The 19,176-nt window shown below is 34.9% G+C and overlaps 1 protein-coding gene across 3 annotated transcripts in view; it reads left to right on the top strand.

The window, feature by feature from the left end:
- LOC306865214 (arf-GAP with GTPase, ANK repeat and PH domain-containing protein 3-like) overlaps positions 1-19,176 on the top strand; it is a 163,091-nt gene that overhangs the window by 82,813 nt on the left and 61,102 nt on the right. For all 3 annotated transcript variants that reach the window (XR_013783852.1, XM_079409686.1, XM_079409685.1), the window contains exons 4-9: positions 770-855; positions 5,954-6,095; positions 6,474-6,608; positions 9,509-9,636; positions 10,575-10,730; positions 15,058-15,141. Coding sequence is in view for 2 of the 3 variants with exons in the window: in XM_079409686.1 (XP_079265812.1) it covers positions 770-855; positions 5,954-6,095; positions 6,474-6,608; positions 9,509-9,636; positions 10,575-10,730; positions 15,058-15,141 (731 nt within the window). In the remaining variant the exon portion in view is untranslated. The remainder of the gene's footprint in view (positions 1-769; positions 856-5,953; positions 6,096-6,473; positions 6,609-9,508; positions 9,637-10,574; positions 10,731-15,057; positions 15,142-19,176) is intronic.

The following is a 19,176-nucleotide window of genomic DNA, read 5'->3' as shown; positions in this document are numbered from 1 at the left end:
GGCTGTTCATATATTCTACACATTGCTTTGCCTTCTTCACCTGTCATAATCTGTGAAGATCTCACCCTTCCTCTTTTGTCCTCCTAGAAGATTACCGTAAGGCAAGCTTCATTCAGCTCCACAAACTTTCCTACTATAAAAAAGTGTAATTTAATTTGAGAGAATCTCAATGGCATCAAAGTTCCATCAGCTTTCAGCGCCAGTGGCTGTAAGGAAGGGAAAAAAACACATCTGTTGAGAAGGGAATAAAGGAAGGGTGAAAAATCAAAGTCTCAGACTTTCATCTCACTGCTAGTGTCAAAATAACTCAGATTTCGGATAAGGCTTGACTAATTTCATTTTTTGGCTGATATTTCTTTTTTTTTATCAGCATGTTAACAGAGATTCCCATGTTTCCATGTGCTGTATAATGAAGCAGGAGCGATGTGTGGCGCTCTGCTGGGTTTAATCATTAGTCATGTTTAGACATGCAAACACATTCATCCCAAACACTCATTTACACGCTCACTAACTCATTCGCTTTTTCTCTCTGTTTTTCCATCCCTTGTCCAACACTTCACAACTGCCAGAAGGTATGCGAAAGCTGAAAATGGGAAATGTTTGTGCTATCAGATTGACAGGGGTTAGAGGGGGTTCCTCAGGGGTGTATCTTCAGTCCCTTAATCTTGATGGCGTTGACGTCAGCGGCACACTGCCTGCTGGTAAATGAGCTTTAGAGACGACCATGTTGTAGAAACAGTATAATTAATGTTATTCTGTGTTCTTCCAGGAGGGAGGTTTAAAAAGGAGATTGTGGTGGATGGACAGAGTTATCTCTTGCTGATCAGGGATGAAGGTGGCCCGCCAGAACTGCAGGTAAGCCACAAGTTAAATATGAAATCGGCAGTTAATATAGTTAACCAAAACTAAAATTAAAACCATAAATGTTACTTGAAATAAAATAAATATTAACTGAAATAAATATAAATATACTAATATGTATTACATATATAAAGCTTTTTATTTCAGATAGATGCCAAGACAATATTTCTCATTTTAATTTAGTATAACTTGATGTAGGCCTACTAAAATAACTAAAACTACAACTGAATTTTTTTATTTCAGTTTCACTGATTTTAGGTCTTAAGATGAACTTAGTTTATTTCCAATTTTTGTTTAAGTTTTATTTTAAAGCTTTATTTAAATTATCGAAAGGCAATTTTAAAGGTTTTAGTTAACAATTAGTTAACAGCACTGCACAAACCTATAAACTATATAAAAATACTATATAATAAAAATATATATCAAAACATAAGTTAAAGGAATTGTTTGCTCAAACATTTTAATTCATTAATCTGCCCTCATGTCTCATGTGTGTTCCAACAGGTATGACTTCACATAAAATGGTATGATTTCTTCCGTGGAACACAAAAGGAGATATTATGCAGAATGTTGGTGCTGCTCTATTCCATAGAAAATTTAATGTACAACAAAGTATATAGTGAGTGGCTATTGAGGTCCAAAAAAGGGTGAAAAAGCAGCATACATGTGTTCATCATGACTTGTATTAAAGAGAAGGACCAATTTTTAAAATTAAAATATGATATATTGATTATAATTCATAATGTGCAGTATAAAAATGGATGTTCATTATGAGATTTGCTAAAGATTACATTTAACAGTATGCTTAAATTTGAAGTGTTTTTATAGATTAAAGCAAAGTAAGTATTAGATGACAGCAAAGGTAAACTAATTGTACAAGTAGGGGAAATGAACACACACTTTAGTCATTGTATGCATTCACTGTATGGAAAAGAGCAGCGTGAAAATTCTTGAAAAGTTGTTTTGGGTGAATTTTCTGGTCATGTAAGGACGTCTAACTGTAGTGTTTGTGAATAAAAACTGTTTATATATTTCCATGTAAAGTACTAGTAATACCCCAAACACCTTAATTATCTTGTTCAATTTGTAGCTCCAGGGCTGCATGCTGACACAGCGCTACAATAATTGATGATATCCGAGAAAGTGAGATTTTTCGCAATTTGAGAAAAGCAGAGAACTGTCCAAATAGCTGCTAAAATATTCCACAAATGTGTCACCCAGTCCTCATTCCCCCAGCAGAGAGTGGGACGCGGGGCCGTGTCGATATGAACCGCTGTACTTGCCCCATGGGGCCCATTTCAGGGTGGCCCTATTTTCACATTTTGCTGCGACTGTGTAATTATAGTCTGATGGTTCTCACGGCAGCTTTCAGCCGTGGATGAGTACTGGCTTCCTGTGTTGTGGGAATGGTGATTTCGAGTGAAACTTTTCTGCCAGTGTAGCTCCTGGTGGAATTGCGGCGATAATTATTCTCTGTTAGTCTGTGTTCCGTTTAGCTGGTTTTATGGTAATGTGTAATTGATTAGAATGCAAATTACCACAAGAATTTGTAATGTGGCCCTTCAAATTTCAAGCAGACGTCAATGAGTGTGTCTCAGGGCTCCGAAACAATTCGAGTTGCTGGTCGCGTAATTTATCCATGATTAGAATTATTCTCCTGCAGGAAATGGATAACAAATAGAGGAATAACTCACACGTAGGGCTTCAGTAAACTACTAAAAACGATTAAAATTACTGAAATGTACCTGCCTACACTACAAAATATAACTAGCATATAACATGGTTCATCTGCTCTGTAGCTATTCAGATAGATAGATAGATAGATAGATGCTTATTATATTTAACGGAAACTAAATAAAAAAAAATAAAAAAATTTATATAAAATAAACATTAAATGAAATTAAATAAAATGTATAAAAAAATTTGTTTACTAGTTACCACGGCATAATTTATTTTAATTTAATTTATCTTGATGTAAAGTAATATTAACAATATTAACAAATAAAATATGAACAGCAATAGTGTCTTTCAGTGATACAAAAATAATACAGAAATACTAAAGTTGATAGTAAAATAATGCTGTGTATGTGCATACATGTATATATGTGCGTGTGTGTGTGTGTGTGTGTGTGTGTGTATATATGTATACAGTGGTGTGAAAAAGTGTTGGCCCCCTTCCTGATTTTTTATTTTTTTGCATGTTTGTCACACTTTAATGTTTCAGATCATCAAACAAATTTAAATATTAATCTAAGATAACACAAGTAAACACAACATGCAGTTTTTGAATGAAGTGTTTTTTTTATGAAGGGAAAACAAAATCCAAACCCACATGGCCCTGTGTGAAAAGAGAAGGTGTGTGTCCCATTACATCTGGCGTAAAAGTAACACAGCATTTCAGAAAAAGAACATCATACCAACAGTAAAATATGGTGGTGGTAGTGTGATGGTCTGGGGCTGTTTTGCTGCTTCAGGACCTGGAAGACTATCAAGCACTTTTTCACACAGGGCCATGTGGGTTTGGATTTTGTTTTCCCTTCATAATAAAAAACTTCATTCAAAAACTGCATGTTGTGTTTACTTGTGTTATCTTTGATTAATATTTAAATTTGTTTGATGATCTGAAACATTAAAGTGTGACAAACATGCAAAAAAATTAAAAATCAGGAAGGGGGCCAACACTTTTTCACTCCACTGTATGTATCTTTACTTGACCCTCTAACTCTAGCACTCTCTATTCTAATTTTACTTTATCTATATGTCTTTTTATTTTAAAAAATAATAATAATTATCTGTACTGCGTTAGGCTAACCAAGACTTGTAATAGCACTTGCACGTTTTTGCTCTTTTGTTGGTTTTGATTGATTCTTATGTCCTCATTTGTAAGTCGCTTTGGATAAAAGCGTCTGCTAAATGACTAAAAAAAAAATACATACATACATATATATATATATATATATATATTAGGGCCGGGACTCGATTAAAAAAATTAATCTAATTAATTAGAGGCTTTGTAATTAATTAATCGAAATTAATCGCATTTTAATCGCATATAAATATTTGACCTGAGAACAGTGAGAAGTAAGTTTTTTTTATATGGATTTTTACATTTCCCATCCCGTCCATGTTCACTGCGGTTTGTTTTTGGCTGTTTCTCAATATGCGTTCTTCAGCTATTTTTTTTTTTTTTTTTTTTGGATTCTTGCTGAATTTTTCTCTGGGTTTTTTTATTTTTTTATTATGAAAATCAAAAAATGTACAAGCAAAATAGGCTTTAACTGAACAAACTTAAGACATAGAAAAAAATCACAATTTCAGATACAAGGCAGACACAACTAAGTTATATACATTGTACATCATTAACATCAATAATTAAATATGATTTAGAAATAAACTAAATAAATAAATAAAACAAATAAATAAAAAGAAAATACAGAAGGGGTTACAATATATTATGAGTCACTAAACTGGTTGAAAAAATTAGCTAATGTAATAGCTTTATTACTTTCAAGTGTATGTAGAGAAGAAGCAATAATTCTAAGCTCATTTATGAAATGAGGTATGCGTTCTTCAGCGATCTTGCGTCCTTGTGTTCTCGTTCTACGTCATCATTAACCGTCGAAGTTCAGTTCCAATTCTCAAGAACGCAAGCATAGATATATATAGAATGACAACGCAAGTACAGAGGATGCATGAAAGTGCCCGGATATGTTCTTGAAACTGAGGATGCATCGAGTGCAGACTTGAGAGAATCGAGCCGTTAGAAATCCCAGAAAACGCTGTGGGTGGCCGGTGTACGGAAGCCTGTAAGCTTTAAAGTCGCTCTCACAAATACTTAACGGCTCTTCAAGTTGAAAGTAAACATTTATCGTTTTGTTTTGGTTAATTTTAATAAAGTTATAAGACCCGGAGAAAGTCTGCATTTTTATTGGCATATTAAAATGAATCTGAACAGTAAAACATATAACGCTGTAAAATAAAACAATACAATTATATGAAAGTAATATCTATAATAGTATGAAATGTTTTAATAAGTTATGACATTTTGTAATATTTATTGTTCATTGGCCGTTTCTTATGCTGAGACTATGCGGTCAGTAAAGCAGGAATGCAGTACATCTCAGTTCTCATAAGTGTGCGTTCTGTGTTCTCGCGTCCTTCCGAGTTCGTTCTTCCAAGGAAGCCTGGCAAGACCGGTCTCCACGAGAACGCAAGTCCGTTCTTTGCGTTCTTGGAATTCTGAACGCTAGTTGGTGCTCCAGTATAATCGGTCCGCCGAAACTCATCCAGTGAGAAACGTTCCGTGGTGCAAAAATAAGTGCGATTAAAATGCGTTAAAAAAAATTAACGCGTTATTTTTGTGTAATTAATTAATCTAAATTAACGCGATAAAGTCCCGGCCCTAATATATATATATATATATATATATGTATATATATATATATGTATATATATATATATATATATATATATATATATATATATATATATGTATATGTATATATATATATATATATATATATATATATATATGTATATGTATATGTATATATATATATATATATATATATGTATATGTATATGTATATATATATATATATATATATATATATATATATATATATATGTATATGTATATATATATGTATATGTATATATATATATATATATACATACATACATACATACATACATACATACATACATACATACATACATACATACATACAAACCGTTCAAAAACAAAATAGTTTGTTTTATGAAAAGTTTATTTTATATATATATATTAATATATGGAAATATATATTTTTATAATATACATTTTGCAATGTAATCCTGTTGAATAAAAGTATTAATTTCTTTCAAAATAAAAGGCCTACTAACCCCAGATTTGTTATAAATACTAATAAATAAATACACAAAATTGCTAAAACTGTAGCCAAAATTACAATGAAAAAACTGAATGATAAAAACTGATTCAAAATATTAATATAATATAATATATTGTTTAAAAAAGCTAAATCTGATAGCTAAATCAAAAGTTTTTAATTGAAGATGCTGAGATTGATACGGTTTTGTTGTCGTGTTTCAGTTTGCTGCCTGGGTGGACGCAGTGGTGTTCGTCTTCAGCTTGGAGGATGAGATCAGCTTCCAGACAGTTTATAACTACTTCCTGCGTCTTTCCAGCTACAGGAACACGGCAGAGGTTCCCATGGTGCTGGTGGGGACGCAGGGTGAGTCATAACACCAGCACTGACTCTATTATTCTTCTACAGTAGAACACAGGATGCACCAAATTTGATGTGCTTGTTTTTATTAAATCCGCCATGAAAGTCTCTCACTTAGCCATAGTCTAAAGGTGACGAAATGGTACGTTCATCTTGCTTTAACAAAGCAGCAGGATATGAAGTCTCATCAGCAGAGAGCTGAAAGACTCCTTTCTTACACAATCGCCCAGTACTTGTATGTAAATTGCACTTTGATGAGACACATCATTAACAATTATGAGCATGTAGATGCTGTACTGTCATTATGTGTGCCGAAGAGCTAGTTTAAAGGAATAGTACACTCAAAAATGAATATGCTGTCTTATGCCATCATATGATTTCTAGATGCCATTAGCGCTGCCAACCCGAGAGTGATAGATGACGCCCGGGCTCGAAAACTGTCCAATGACCTGAAACGCTCCACATATTACGAAACCTGCTCCACCTATGGTCTTAACGTCGAGAGAGTCTTTCAAGATGGTGAGATCCCAGATGTGTTAACCAGTGTCTCTGAACACTACTTTTGTTTATCCTCAGGTGTAAGTTTACTAACATGGTTTGCATTTAATATTCTCTGTTCTTCATGATCTTCAGGGTTGACCTCTGTAAATGAAGTATATAGCTTGTCTTTTATATATAAATATGGATCAGTATTGGACTGAAGTACCTTGTTGCTCCTGATCATTTTTGGTAATATTTTATGTGAATCCTGTGTAAGTATTAATAATTCTGAAGGTATTTTTGTAAAGAGCTAGATGTTTTTAGAACAACAAATTTAACCCATCCAAGCCAGTAGAATTTTATCCATTTATTCAGAAGTGCAGCCATTTATTCAGAAATGCATTTTTTTTTCAAATATATATATGTGTGTATATATATATATATATATATATATATATATATATATATATATATATATATATATATATATATATATATATATATATATATATAAATTATTTATTAATATAACTTTTCTATGAATGACTTTCCATTATTATTATTGGTGGTGGTGTTTTTGTTGTTAATATTTACAACAATAATAATGATTTTATTATTAATAAACAAAATAATAAACAAAAATTAATTTACATTTACACTGTAAACATAATTTACAGTGAAAAAAATATTATTAGTTAGATACAGGCTAATAAGCTAAACTTTATTTTTGAATAAACATAATAAAATAACAACAATGATAATAATTATTATTATTATTACTATATTATTATTGTATTAACAACAAAACAGTAATAATAATAATTGTTGTTGTTATTATTTAGACACAAAAATGTTTTGATAAACAGACATTAATTTCCAATAACAATAATTATTATCATTAAAGCATTATTTATTAAAGCAGATGTAAAGCAATAATTACATATCAGTTAAAACATTCATTGTATGCTGCTTATCAGACACTTAAAAATAGTTGGCATCATCATAAGTGAAGTGAAGTGACATACTGCCAAGTATGGTGACCCATACTCGGAATTCGTGCTCTGCATTTAACCCATCCAACGTGCACACACACAGCAGTGAACACACACACACACACCGTGAACACACACCCGGAGCAGTGGGCAGCCATTTATGCTGCGGCGCCTGGGGAGCAGTTGGGGGTTTGGTGCCTTGCTCAAGGGCACCTCAGTCGTGGTATTGAGGGTGGAGAGAGCGCTGGACATTCACTCCCCCCACCTACAATCCCTGCCGGCCGGAGACTCGAACCCGCAACCTTTGGATTACGAGTCCGACTCTCTAACCATTAGGCCACGACTTCCCCATCAATAAGACAACAATAGTGATCAAGCTCTGTGGAGTTGCTCATGTATTAATCTTTAAAGGTATGACCATGGAGGCATTTATTATTATACTATTAGTTTACTGTATTATATTATGTGCATACAGTAGATTTTAAGGATGGCTGTGAGGCAATCTGAATGCATCTGATGTTTTGGATCCTGCTTTTATCTCCTCATCTAACAGAGAGCTGTGTTTTTCCAGTGTGTTTTTACATCGATAGTGGTTAGTGCATTTATTACGAATGATCCTGAGAAGCAGCTGGAATATCAGTGGCACTCTGAGTTCACTGATATCGCTCTCTTCCGCCCACTGTCGTCATGTGACATGAATGTATCGCCGCGTAAGCTACAGAAATCTGCCCACACATCTCTTTTGTGTCCCTCTAGCCGCCTGCTCGAGGTAGAGTGGTTTCACAGCACCTAGAAATACATATTACATAAGTATTTATCAAGCAGCCACGCAGTAATCTGGTATCGCTGCTCTATATATCCGTGTGAGACTTCCTCTCACGGTTGCAGGGGCTGCGATAATTCCAGCAGCTTTATTGCTCCGCAGTGTTGCAGTTTCCTCCGCACTCTCCAATATCATAGTTGTCAGGATGGATTTCTCTCGTCCCTGCCTTTATTGCTGGGGTGTTGACGGTTGCTGTTTTCTCCTGCGTGTAATTGCCTCCTCGGGCTGCATTTGAAATAATTAAAAGACAGAGATGCGCTTGTTGTCTGGAGACGGTGAGCTGTTCGACTTTGTGAAAACGCAGAAGGATCAACATCATTGCTTGTGTGCTGCTCGTTCTTTCTCTGTTACTTTGTTTTTGCAAAAAGTAAAAGTGAATAATGATGAGTCACTTGTTAAATGGCTGTAGGCACACTCTAAGTCTCCAGGGTTTCCAGTTTCATGCAGTAAATCTGCATAAAAACATTTCACAGCTGGGGAGGAAACCTTATGCGTGTCATTAGAACTGAAAAATTGTAACATACTGTACAAAAGTTATGAACATCTCCCTATCAAAATAATAAGCACTGAATGTCATATAAATGTATCGCCCTTTATGAATTATGTTTGCAAATAAATTACCTTGTAGTCTTTGTAGTTTATGCTCGTAGTCGCATTTACTGCAAATCATTGGCTTTGAGAGGCGTTATAGGTTATTAATAGCCAGCTGAATTATTAATTGTTCCCATAAGCATAGTTGGTCATATGCAGGACTAAAACAACAAAAACAGCTAGCTGTGCGAAACACGTTAAAATGCATTTTACAAAAATGTTTATTATACATAAACATTTTTGATAATATTTAAATTTAAAATATATATTTTAATGAATATTTTTTAACTCTATTTTATATTTAAAGTCAAACTAATATATACTGTTCATTAATTTTTATTCAGTGTACAAGAGGTGGACAAATACTTGCATACTTTACCCTATAACTCAAAAGTTTGATGAGATTTTTTTTCTCTTGATGCTTGATTAAAAATGTTTTCTATCTGAATATATTTTAAAATAAAATGTATTCATAAATTTATGCACTGATTTCATATTTATATTCATATAATATTTATGATGTGTGATTGCAGTTGCTCAGAAAGTGGTGGCGCTGAGGAAAAAACAGCAGCTTTCGATTGGTCCGTGTAAATCTCTGCCCAACTCTCCCAGCCACTCGTCAGTTCCGTCCGCGTCCATCCCATCTGTACACATCAATCAGGTGAGTCTGGGGCGTTTGTACTGATCTAGGATCAGCCTCAGTTAGCCTAAACCTGTCCTGAAGCAACTAGCATGCAAACTGAATCACAATTGACTAGTTGTTATTTAGAATGCACACATTTAAGTTCTGAAAATTTACCATGGTATATTTTCCAAAAAATATTTATAAAATAAAATTAAAGAAATATTTATTAAAGATTTACAACTGTAACAATAATTGTAGTAGCTATTTAATGCATTAAAAGGTTTACTATGGCTACTAACAAACACTCATAATTTGCAACAAAGGCATATGTGGTATCAGGACACAATTTTATGACATCTTGCTGCACACTTACATGTACTTTCCTATTATCATATTCATATGCATAGAACAAGTATGAGAATTAGGACGAAAGAACAGGCCTTTATGAACTATAATAAACTATATAAAATGTACTGCCTGTCAAAATCCAGAAAATCATGCTTATAATTTTATTTCAAAATTTGTTATTTTGTTATCATTCATTTTGATAATATCTATCTATCTGTCTATCTGTCTGTCTGTCATCTGTCTGTCTCTGTGTGACTATCTATCTATCTATCTATCTATCTATCTATCTATCTATCTAATCATATGTATGTCTGTCTCTGTCTATCTGTCTGTCTGTCTATCATCTGTCTCACTTTCTATCTATCTGTCTGTCTATCTATCTATCTGTCTGTCTATCTATCATCTGTCTGACTTTCTATCTATCTATCTATCTATCTATCTATCTATCTATCTATCTATCTATCTATCTATCTATCTATCTATCTATCATCTGTCTGACTTTCTATCTCTCTATCTCTCTATCTCTCTATCTATCTATCTATCTATCTATCTCTCTCTCTATCTCTCTATCTCTCTCTCTCTCTCTCTCTCTCTCTCTCTCTCTCTCTTCCCCCTCTGTGTTTCAGGCTGCTAATGGAGGAGGCGCGTTCAGTGATTACTCCTCCTCTGTTCCCTCCACCCCCAGCATAAGCCAGAGGGAAATGCGCATCGAGACGGTGGCCGCCTCCAACACTCCCACGCCCATCCGCAAGCAGTCCAAACGACGCTCCAACATCTTCACAGTAAGTATGAGGCAGCTAATGCAGAGCACCACGCACTCCCACTACTGAGAGTGCTGGACTTCCCCTGACTGCAGATCTCCCAGCAGCCCCTGCTGCTTTCAGATGGCCAGTGAGCTAGAGAAGAAGCTGTTTCTAGGTCTGCAGTGAGTGGAGCTGCTCTTAGGTCTCATCACCCCCTTCCCCTCAAACCCCCGGGGCAGTGGAGGGCAAAGCTAGAGAGCGTATTGCCATCTCTGACCACAAGAGGGAAGTACGGAACTAAGTGTAACCGAATCCCTCCTGCCTCTGCTACCACAGAAGCGCATGACCACATGCTTTTTATAGCTACATATTTTAGTAAATGCTGGGAGGCAAGCATTAAAATGATGAGAGATGTTTAGGACAAAGAAAGGCGCTTCGATTTACGCTATTTTTTCCGCCATTTTGATTTGCCTCGTCCTTTATATACACTGTAAATTAAAAAGCTTTACACCAAGGGAACTTAGCTTTTTATCTTTTCTGGATTTGAATACCTGCCCTCCCCGATACTGATGTTTTCCCTGTGCCCTTCCTAATTTCACTGTGTCAATCAGCAAAATTCCCTAGCAAGCCCCGCCCCCTTCTCTTCTTTAACAAACATTCACCTAGCGTGTCTTTCCGCTGGAGCCAGACAGAGAGGCAGAGCCACACACACTGTACTAGCAACACCACCATCTCCAATCTAACCAATCAAGATCCACCTTTGTCCATTCAGCCAATCACCCCCCCCCCCAAATAACCAGTCGATTTTGTCCCCATTCCCCCCAAAGTCTCCTCCAATCGGAAGGATCCCGCAAGGTGATTGGCTGCAACAGTGGCGGCTCTTGTGCTAGCGTCCCCTGTCCTTTTTTTCCCTCCCTCCCTGCTAGGTCGTGTCTAACCCCGTCCACGCAAGACACAACGTTCTGCCGGTGCGCGTAGCGGAGCCGAAGCACGCCACCTACCCCGTCTGGGTGCCCGAGTGGCAGAGCGAACGGGAGTTTCAACTCATGACCTTCTGAGGAGCCAGACTTATGATGTGGGCAGGAACAGGGGTGAGGGCGGGGAGGGAGAGTGGGAGGAGCCAAACCAAGAGGGAGGGGCCACACAACCTCTCTACGACGTTCAGAAGACGGCCGGGAGATCTGGATCGGTTACTAATTTCCTCTTTCGACGACATCTCTAACCAGTCATCTCATTGGCAATTGGATCATTATAGCCACTCCGAGCTAAATTTATAGAAATAGCATACGAAAAATGAGGAAAGCCTTTGTTTTGTGTTTGTGCTAGCTGATCACCAGAGTTTTCGGCAGCTTTTTTCAAAGTCATATACATCTAATTTATGTTAGATATTATTTAATTGTTCCAAGTCAAGAGTGGCCTTATAATCATAGTCTTTTGGGTCATAGTGAAAGAGTTAATTTGTTACCACTAGAAGAGTAAAGGATAGCATTTGGACAGTCACCTACAAAGAAAGAAAGAAAAAAATTATATGTGTATTCAAATATATAAATACCAGTGCCAATAAATTAGGGTAAGACTGAATTAAAAATGTCAGATTTTTTTTGTTTGCAATCAGTAACAACTAATTTTGTTCCACACAAAGTAAAAATTAAATATTTACATTTTAAAGAAAGCCATAATTAAATATTTTGTTAAAAATGTTATAAAAAATAATTAATTTTTAAAAAATGTGAAGACTAAAGCTCATGTAATTATTGAATAATATAAAAAGAACAGTTTGCCGATTTAGTAATATTTCCTGTCACCTCATAATTCATAACATTCTCTCATGAATATCATTTCATAAGTGTGTGTCTTTGCCACTAGATGTCAGCAGAGGACAGGAAACCAAGCACAGTGCTTCCATGATACCTAAAACGACCATTCAGATATCTTTATCATTGGTCTAATGTGGCGTCTGTTTATTTTCCATTCTGTGAGAGAACAGGAAGAGGGAAGGGGTTTATTTAATTTAATTTAATTTAATTTAATTTAATTTTAGTTTTATTTCACGACGCATCATCACTATTTTGCCCTGTAAAAAGCCAATAATCATACTACATCCGCCATCATCTCCAATGTAGATGTCTGCGCATTTTTGCGATCTATTGCTTTTATTTCCCCCCCTTTACAACCTTTCTGTCCACGCTCCCCGTGACCAAAGTGTTGAACTGTTTTTGTCGATATTTCCAGATTTGTTCTTCTGTTTCCAACCTTTCTTCAACTAAAAGGGCTTTCCAGCTTCTCCTCAATTAGACGAGCCCTTGGTGGTGGTGGTACGACCGCAATGCATTATGGGAGGGGGGTCCTCAGTGAGGAGGAGCAAACAAGCGCTGCTTTATTCCCCCTAATAGCCCGCATTGCATCGTGGGTATCACCATGGCTTTCTTGGACACTTGCCCCTTGGCAGCCATGGTTGAGTTTAAAGGACATTTGGTTGGACAGAAAAATACAGATTTCGAACTTGCGTTACATGAACACACTGAACTGAATCATAATCAGTCATTTTATTGCTAAATGTTCTCCAACCCGGACAATAGCCATCAACAATGCCCAAAATTGCTTCGTAACTCAAACGGACAGAACTTTTGCGGTAATTCCGAACACTTTGCCAAGATATTCTGTTTTTTTTTCCTATTTGTTTTCCTATTTATTGTCTTTCCTTTGAGTTCTGTGTCTGATGGGTTAGTTTAGCTAGTCAAACTTCACACCGAACGCCACGAACCGCACCCCGCGTCTCCGTTTCATCTTTATTAACAAGACCGTGGCTTTGTGAACCACGTCACACTGGAATGTGATGCTAGTCGAGCTCCCAATGCTGTACGGTCGGCATAAAAAGATGTGAATCTGGATGACATAGCTTTCTTGTTCGATATGCTGACCACCATTCAACTGTGAAACTAACATGATGTCACATGACGCCCTGAGACGTCACATTGCGTTGTGATGCGTTTATAAAGCCGCTCGTTTAGTTGATACAGGTGCCGCGGCGGCGCGTGGACGCGGATTCCTCGCTTGGTGTGAAGTCTGAACGATATGAAGGCCTTCATAGACATAGAGAAGCGTGACGGAAATGCACCGACTTGTATGAATGTAGTATCTATTTGTGACCCAGAGCCGTTCTTTTGTTTGATTTTGTTTTTTTTTGCTTATTCATTTTTTTTATTTCATGAAGATGTGCTAAGATGAACTGTTCCATGCGTTGCACACTGTTTCGTTTTTTTATATCATTCAATAATGGACAAATATAGACTGCCGTATATCTTGTATTGAATTTGATTTCCAATGGTATTCTATAGAAAGTATATTCTATACATATATGAGATATATGAAACAGCGCCTCTTTAGTCAAACTCTCTCTTGTGGGAACTGCAATGTGTGGCTCTGCCTGTTGACTATTTCCACGTAAACCTGTGACTTGATTTGTATGGTGTCTGTATATATCCAAACGAAAAAATAAACTGTTGAAAAATACACATTAGCCTAGTTTATTTGAGTCGATCATGAAACTTTATCTCTCTCCATTTGCGAATGAGCGCCATAATGTTGTCTGTCGGGTATGAGTGAGCATTCATGTTGCATTGTGGGTCATTTTGTATGAGAGGAGTCATTGTTTAACATTTATTCTTTCCCTAATGCCATTTCCAGCCACTGAAAAGCGAAGGACGTCTTGAAATCCAGAAGTGAAATGATGTATAAACTATCTTTTCTTTCTCTTGCTTTTGCTTTGTTTTGAAATGTTTGTGAATCTAACCCTAATTCTGAATCTTTTTTTATTATTATTCTCGTCTGACCTGTTTATCAGATGTTTTAACAGGTGGAGGCTGTCAGAAAAAGATGCACCGTATTAACTCCCTCTTTTTTTCCTCCTCTGCTAACCTTTTTTGTATATAAAGCTGCATTTATTGTTCTTGTATGGTTTGAATCTGACGCTTCTGTGGTTGGTAAAGCCACAGGGAGGCACAAAAGAGCTCTTGGGGGGTTTAGTTCTGACTTCCTGTGTTTCGTTATGGTCGAACTTGATATTTTCCGTTGTCGTTTTGTTCTGTGTGTCTGTCCTGGTCTGTGTAAATATGTATCTATATATACTGCACGTTCAATGTGCTGCTGTATGTTTGCACCGTTCTGCTTGCGCGTTTATTTGAGCCTCTTTCTTGCGATTTTATGTTGTCCCCCACCACAGACACACCAACACTCACTTCACTTTACACACAAATACACACACTAGAGTTAAGGCACAACTCACACACACACACACACCCTCCCCAACTCCATGTGTGTTCCCAGTTTGTTCTTTGCACTGACATCTTGTCTTGTTTCTTTGCAGTCACGGAAAGCCAGTGATCAGACAAAGAGCATTGAGAGTAAAACTGACAGTATAGGGAGTGGAAGGGCCATACCCATCAAACAGGTACGTCACCGCATTCGTACACTCATTATATGAGGTAAGTACACTGTTATAGGGTAGAACTGTAGACCGGTTATGAGGACTAGTCAAATGTCAATATCCTAAGGGTTTTTGTATATGTGAAATCTGTGTGTGTCAGCACTAAAAGTGCATGCAAACTTTTTAAAGACTTAGAAATTATGAACTTGATTGTTTTAGGCTTTCTCAGTCAGTTTCTTTGTGCGACCAACAGATGTCAGTGTAACACAGTTTAACTTTGTTTGCATTTTCTATCTAACCTGTAGTCATAATGGTGGTAGTTGGTAAGCAGATTGCTGAATTATGTATATTATTAAAATTTTATTATATATTGTAATTATTTATGTGATATGCAATAATTTGGTAACCAACAAAATACTCTTTGCTTTTTTGTGAATCAGTTTCAACATTGTATGAAATTGGTACTCCGTCGTAGGCCTACTCTTCTCATGATGTGTTTGAATGTCCATGAACTTACATTTTAGGAAATATCATCTTTGAATCCTTAAGTTTCTTATTTAGAGTTTATTTTGGTTTTATATATCATTTTTATATTTTATATTTTGTATATTATATGTATACACAAACACAATATACATGTGTGTGTGTGTGTGTGTATATATGTGAGTATCCATGATTTTTTTCAAATAATTGAATATAATTTATGAAACTGTGTCCTTTAAAATTCCCGGTACTTTATTTTTTACTTCTTTTTTCTGTTTGATTTCATTGACTGATTTAGAACCATTTTATTTTTTAACATTTTTTTTTAATAATCTACAGAAACATTTGGCAACCTTTAACATTTATGAGATAAATTCTTTACATTCAACATTAGTCAGTTTTTGTTATTGTATGGGTTTGAACAGAAATTGAATTCTGTTTAGCGAAATACTCCGACGTCAGAAAGAGCTAATGTGGTTTTGAAAGGATTCGTCTTGGTAATTAGCGGTAGTTCTTGACGGAGTAGCTGTCAAATATTTATTTTTCTTTAGTAGAGTTGTTCATTCATTTGTTCTTTTTTGAGCCTCTGATTCAGTTTTCAAATTAACCCTAGCCTTAACCTTTAACCCCTGCCAGAGATTAGCATTGTCACATTGAACAGACATCATCCCTGTGACAAGTGTCACATGCAACCTCTGACTTTAAGCAAATCTGTTTGCACACAGTAGTTTACATACGTTTAAAAAACAGTTTAGAAATAGTTTACAAATAAAGTAATTTTAAAGTAGTTTCCGAGTATATTTATAAATAATTTCCATGTAGTAGTTTGTAGTTTACAAACAGTAGTTTACAAAGGTAGTTTAGAAATTATTTACAAATAGCAGTTTGGAAGTCGTTTATAAAAGTAATTTATAAATAGTTTCCATAGCGAAGTTTAGAAGCAGTTTCCATATAGTATATTCAAATAAAGTAGTTTACAAAGGCAGTTTAGAAATAGTTTCCAAATAACAGGTTATAAATAAGATAGTTTAGAAATAGTTTATATCACTAATTTTGAAGTAGTTTTCATAGTTTCCAAATAAAATTTAGAAATAGCTTCCAAATAGTTTTCAAATTATAATTTTTCAAGGTAGTTTATACTCGTTTACAAAACTAGTTTAGAAATAGTTTATAAATACTTATTTCATAGTAGTATAGAAATAGTTTACAAATAAAATAGTAATAGAGTTTGCTGAAGTCTTTTAGAAATTCTTGCCAAGCAGTACTTCAGAGATAGTTTCCAAAGAAGGTAATATATAGAACCAAATAATAATATATAAATAAACTAGTTTGAAAGTTGTTTACAAAGTAGTTTAGAAACAGTTTACAAAAACAGTTTGTTGTTAAGTGAAATTTGTAATTCAATACAATTCTGTTGTGTTCTGAGAAAAAATATAAATATTTATTATAAATTGAAGATCTGAAAAGTAAATGAATCTCAATTTAAATTAATTTATTTTCTTTTAACTGAAACGTGCATGAGCAATCAGGCGTATATGGATCATAGCATTAAGATGATGGGGGTGACGCGTCCCTCTTACAGTTAACATATCACACGTCTATATCCTCTGTCAACCTCCTTTACTTTACCTCCATTGTACATCAATTACACTCCAGCTTTAAAGATTATCCCTTTAAGAGCCGTCATTGTAATCTGTTTGTCTGTAGTGGAGAGTCACAGAGAGAGTAAAGGAGAGGGGGGACGCCGGCCATGCTGGGATACCTTTGAATGGAGCTGATTGCCCGGCCAGTCAAATGCACAGTCAGGAAGATCAAAGTGCCATGGGAGTATAATTACCTCCCACTGGGCAAATTACACACTGTAGACCCCCTCCCCCCACACACCCCTCCCAATCAGTAAAAATGGTAAATAAGGACAACAATAGCAGTGATAGCTCAGGGGTGACACAGGGAGACGGTCAACACAAGGCTATTGTGTTTAATCCCAGTAAGTTCCTCTTTCTTTCCCCCTCCGCTGACCACAGAACGGAGGCCATCCTGAAGATAGACGTGTCTGTTTGAGCTGCAGGAACACTGTGTGTCTGTAGGTTTAGGAGATAGAGGACAGACAGGTGCATAGGCATTAAATAAGGCAGTTGTGGATTTATGTTGGCTAAATGGCATGTAGGTCTTGGTAAAAAGGAGTCTAATGTAATGTAAACTACCATTTGCATTACTTTTGAAGACATATTCTCATGACATTTGTTACATTCTTCCTCTATTTTACTTTCTTTTTATTTAATTTTTACTTTTAGAGTTAAGTGCATTAACATAATGCCCTATTGCTTTTAATATAATTGTATTTTATTTTATTTAGTAATAATTCCCACTAAAGTGTTTCTCGTTGAAATTTCTTATACCATTTTCTATTATTTTATACTCAATTTTCTGTAATGCAATTTATTTACATAATTTTTTATGATTTTATACTTACTGTAATGCTATTTATTTACATCAAGATTATTTTTTTTTACACTCACAATTTACCTCATATTTTGTATTATTTTATACTGATTTTACTGTAATGCAATTTATTTACATAAATCTTATTATTTAAAATGAACTGTAATTCCATTTATTTGTTTAAATAATATTTACATTTTTTATACTGGTTTTACTGTAATGCCATTTCTTTATTTAAATCTAGTTTTCTATTTTTTATACAGATTTTACTGTAATGCAATTTATTTACCTTTTTTATTATTTGATACCCAAACTTAACTGTGATGCAATTTATTTATTTATCTCAAAGCAACACTACCATGATTTCTAATTATTTTAAAGTATAAATTTATTAAACAATAAATATATTTTCTATTTATTTATGTCAATGTTTCTATTATTTTATGCTCAAAATTTATCCTAATGCAATTGATCTACTTATCTTAAGACAATACAACAAACACTACCATGATTTCTAATTATTTTAAAGTATACATTTATTAAACCATAAATATGACTTTTTTTCAATTTTAAAAAATGTAAACTGAAATTTAAAAAAATTGCTTTAAAGTAATAATCTCTTACAAAAAAAGTACTGTGAAGCTGCAGTACACTGATAGTACACAGTAAACACTTTATTTAGATTTGTGATATTTAGGTTTATGATACTTTAATGCAGACTTCAAATAATAGATTCAAATATCATTAACAAGTCAGATAAATCATGGTATTTCATGTTAACCTGGTACTTTTTGTAAGGAATATGCTGAATGTGTTTTAATAATTTCAGAAGTAATGTATAATAGCTGAATTATTAAAGTACATCGAGGTCATTTGTCAAGTTCCACAAATCCACCCTGTACAAATTACTTTACATTTTTTTATTGCTGCTAGACGTTCATATTTGTCTGCTTTAGCATTGATTTGTTTCAGCACTGTGGGGTGTAATTTCACCGATCATGTTTATGCATCCATGACTGTTCGAAACAGACGTGACTTCTGTGACGGTCATGTACAAACACAGAGGCCATTGCCAGAAGAAGTCACCCAGCTGTCCTTTTCATTTATTTAAATGGCAAACCAATAGCACTTCTG

This window comes from Barbus barbus, assembly GCF_936440315.1.
Source record: "Barbus barbus genome assembly, chromosome: 46".
NCBI classification, from domain to species: domain Eukaryota; kingdom Metazoa; phylum Chordata; class Actinopteri; order Cypriniformes; family Cyprinidae; genus Barbus; species Barbus barbus.
Note: the sequence above shows the minus strand (reverse complement) of the source record. Positions and strands in the feature narration are given on the sequence as shown.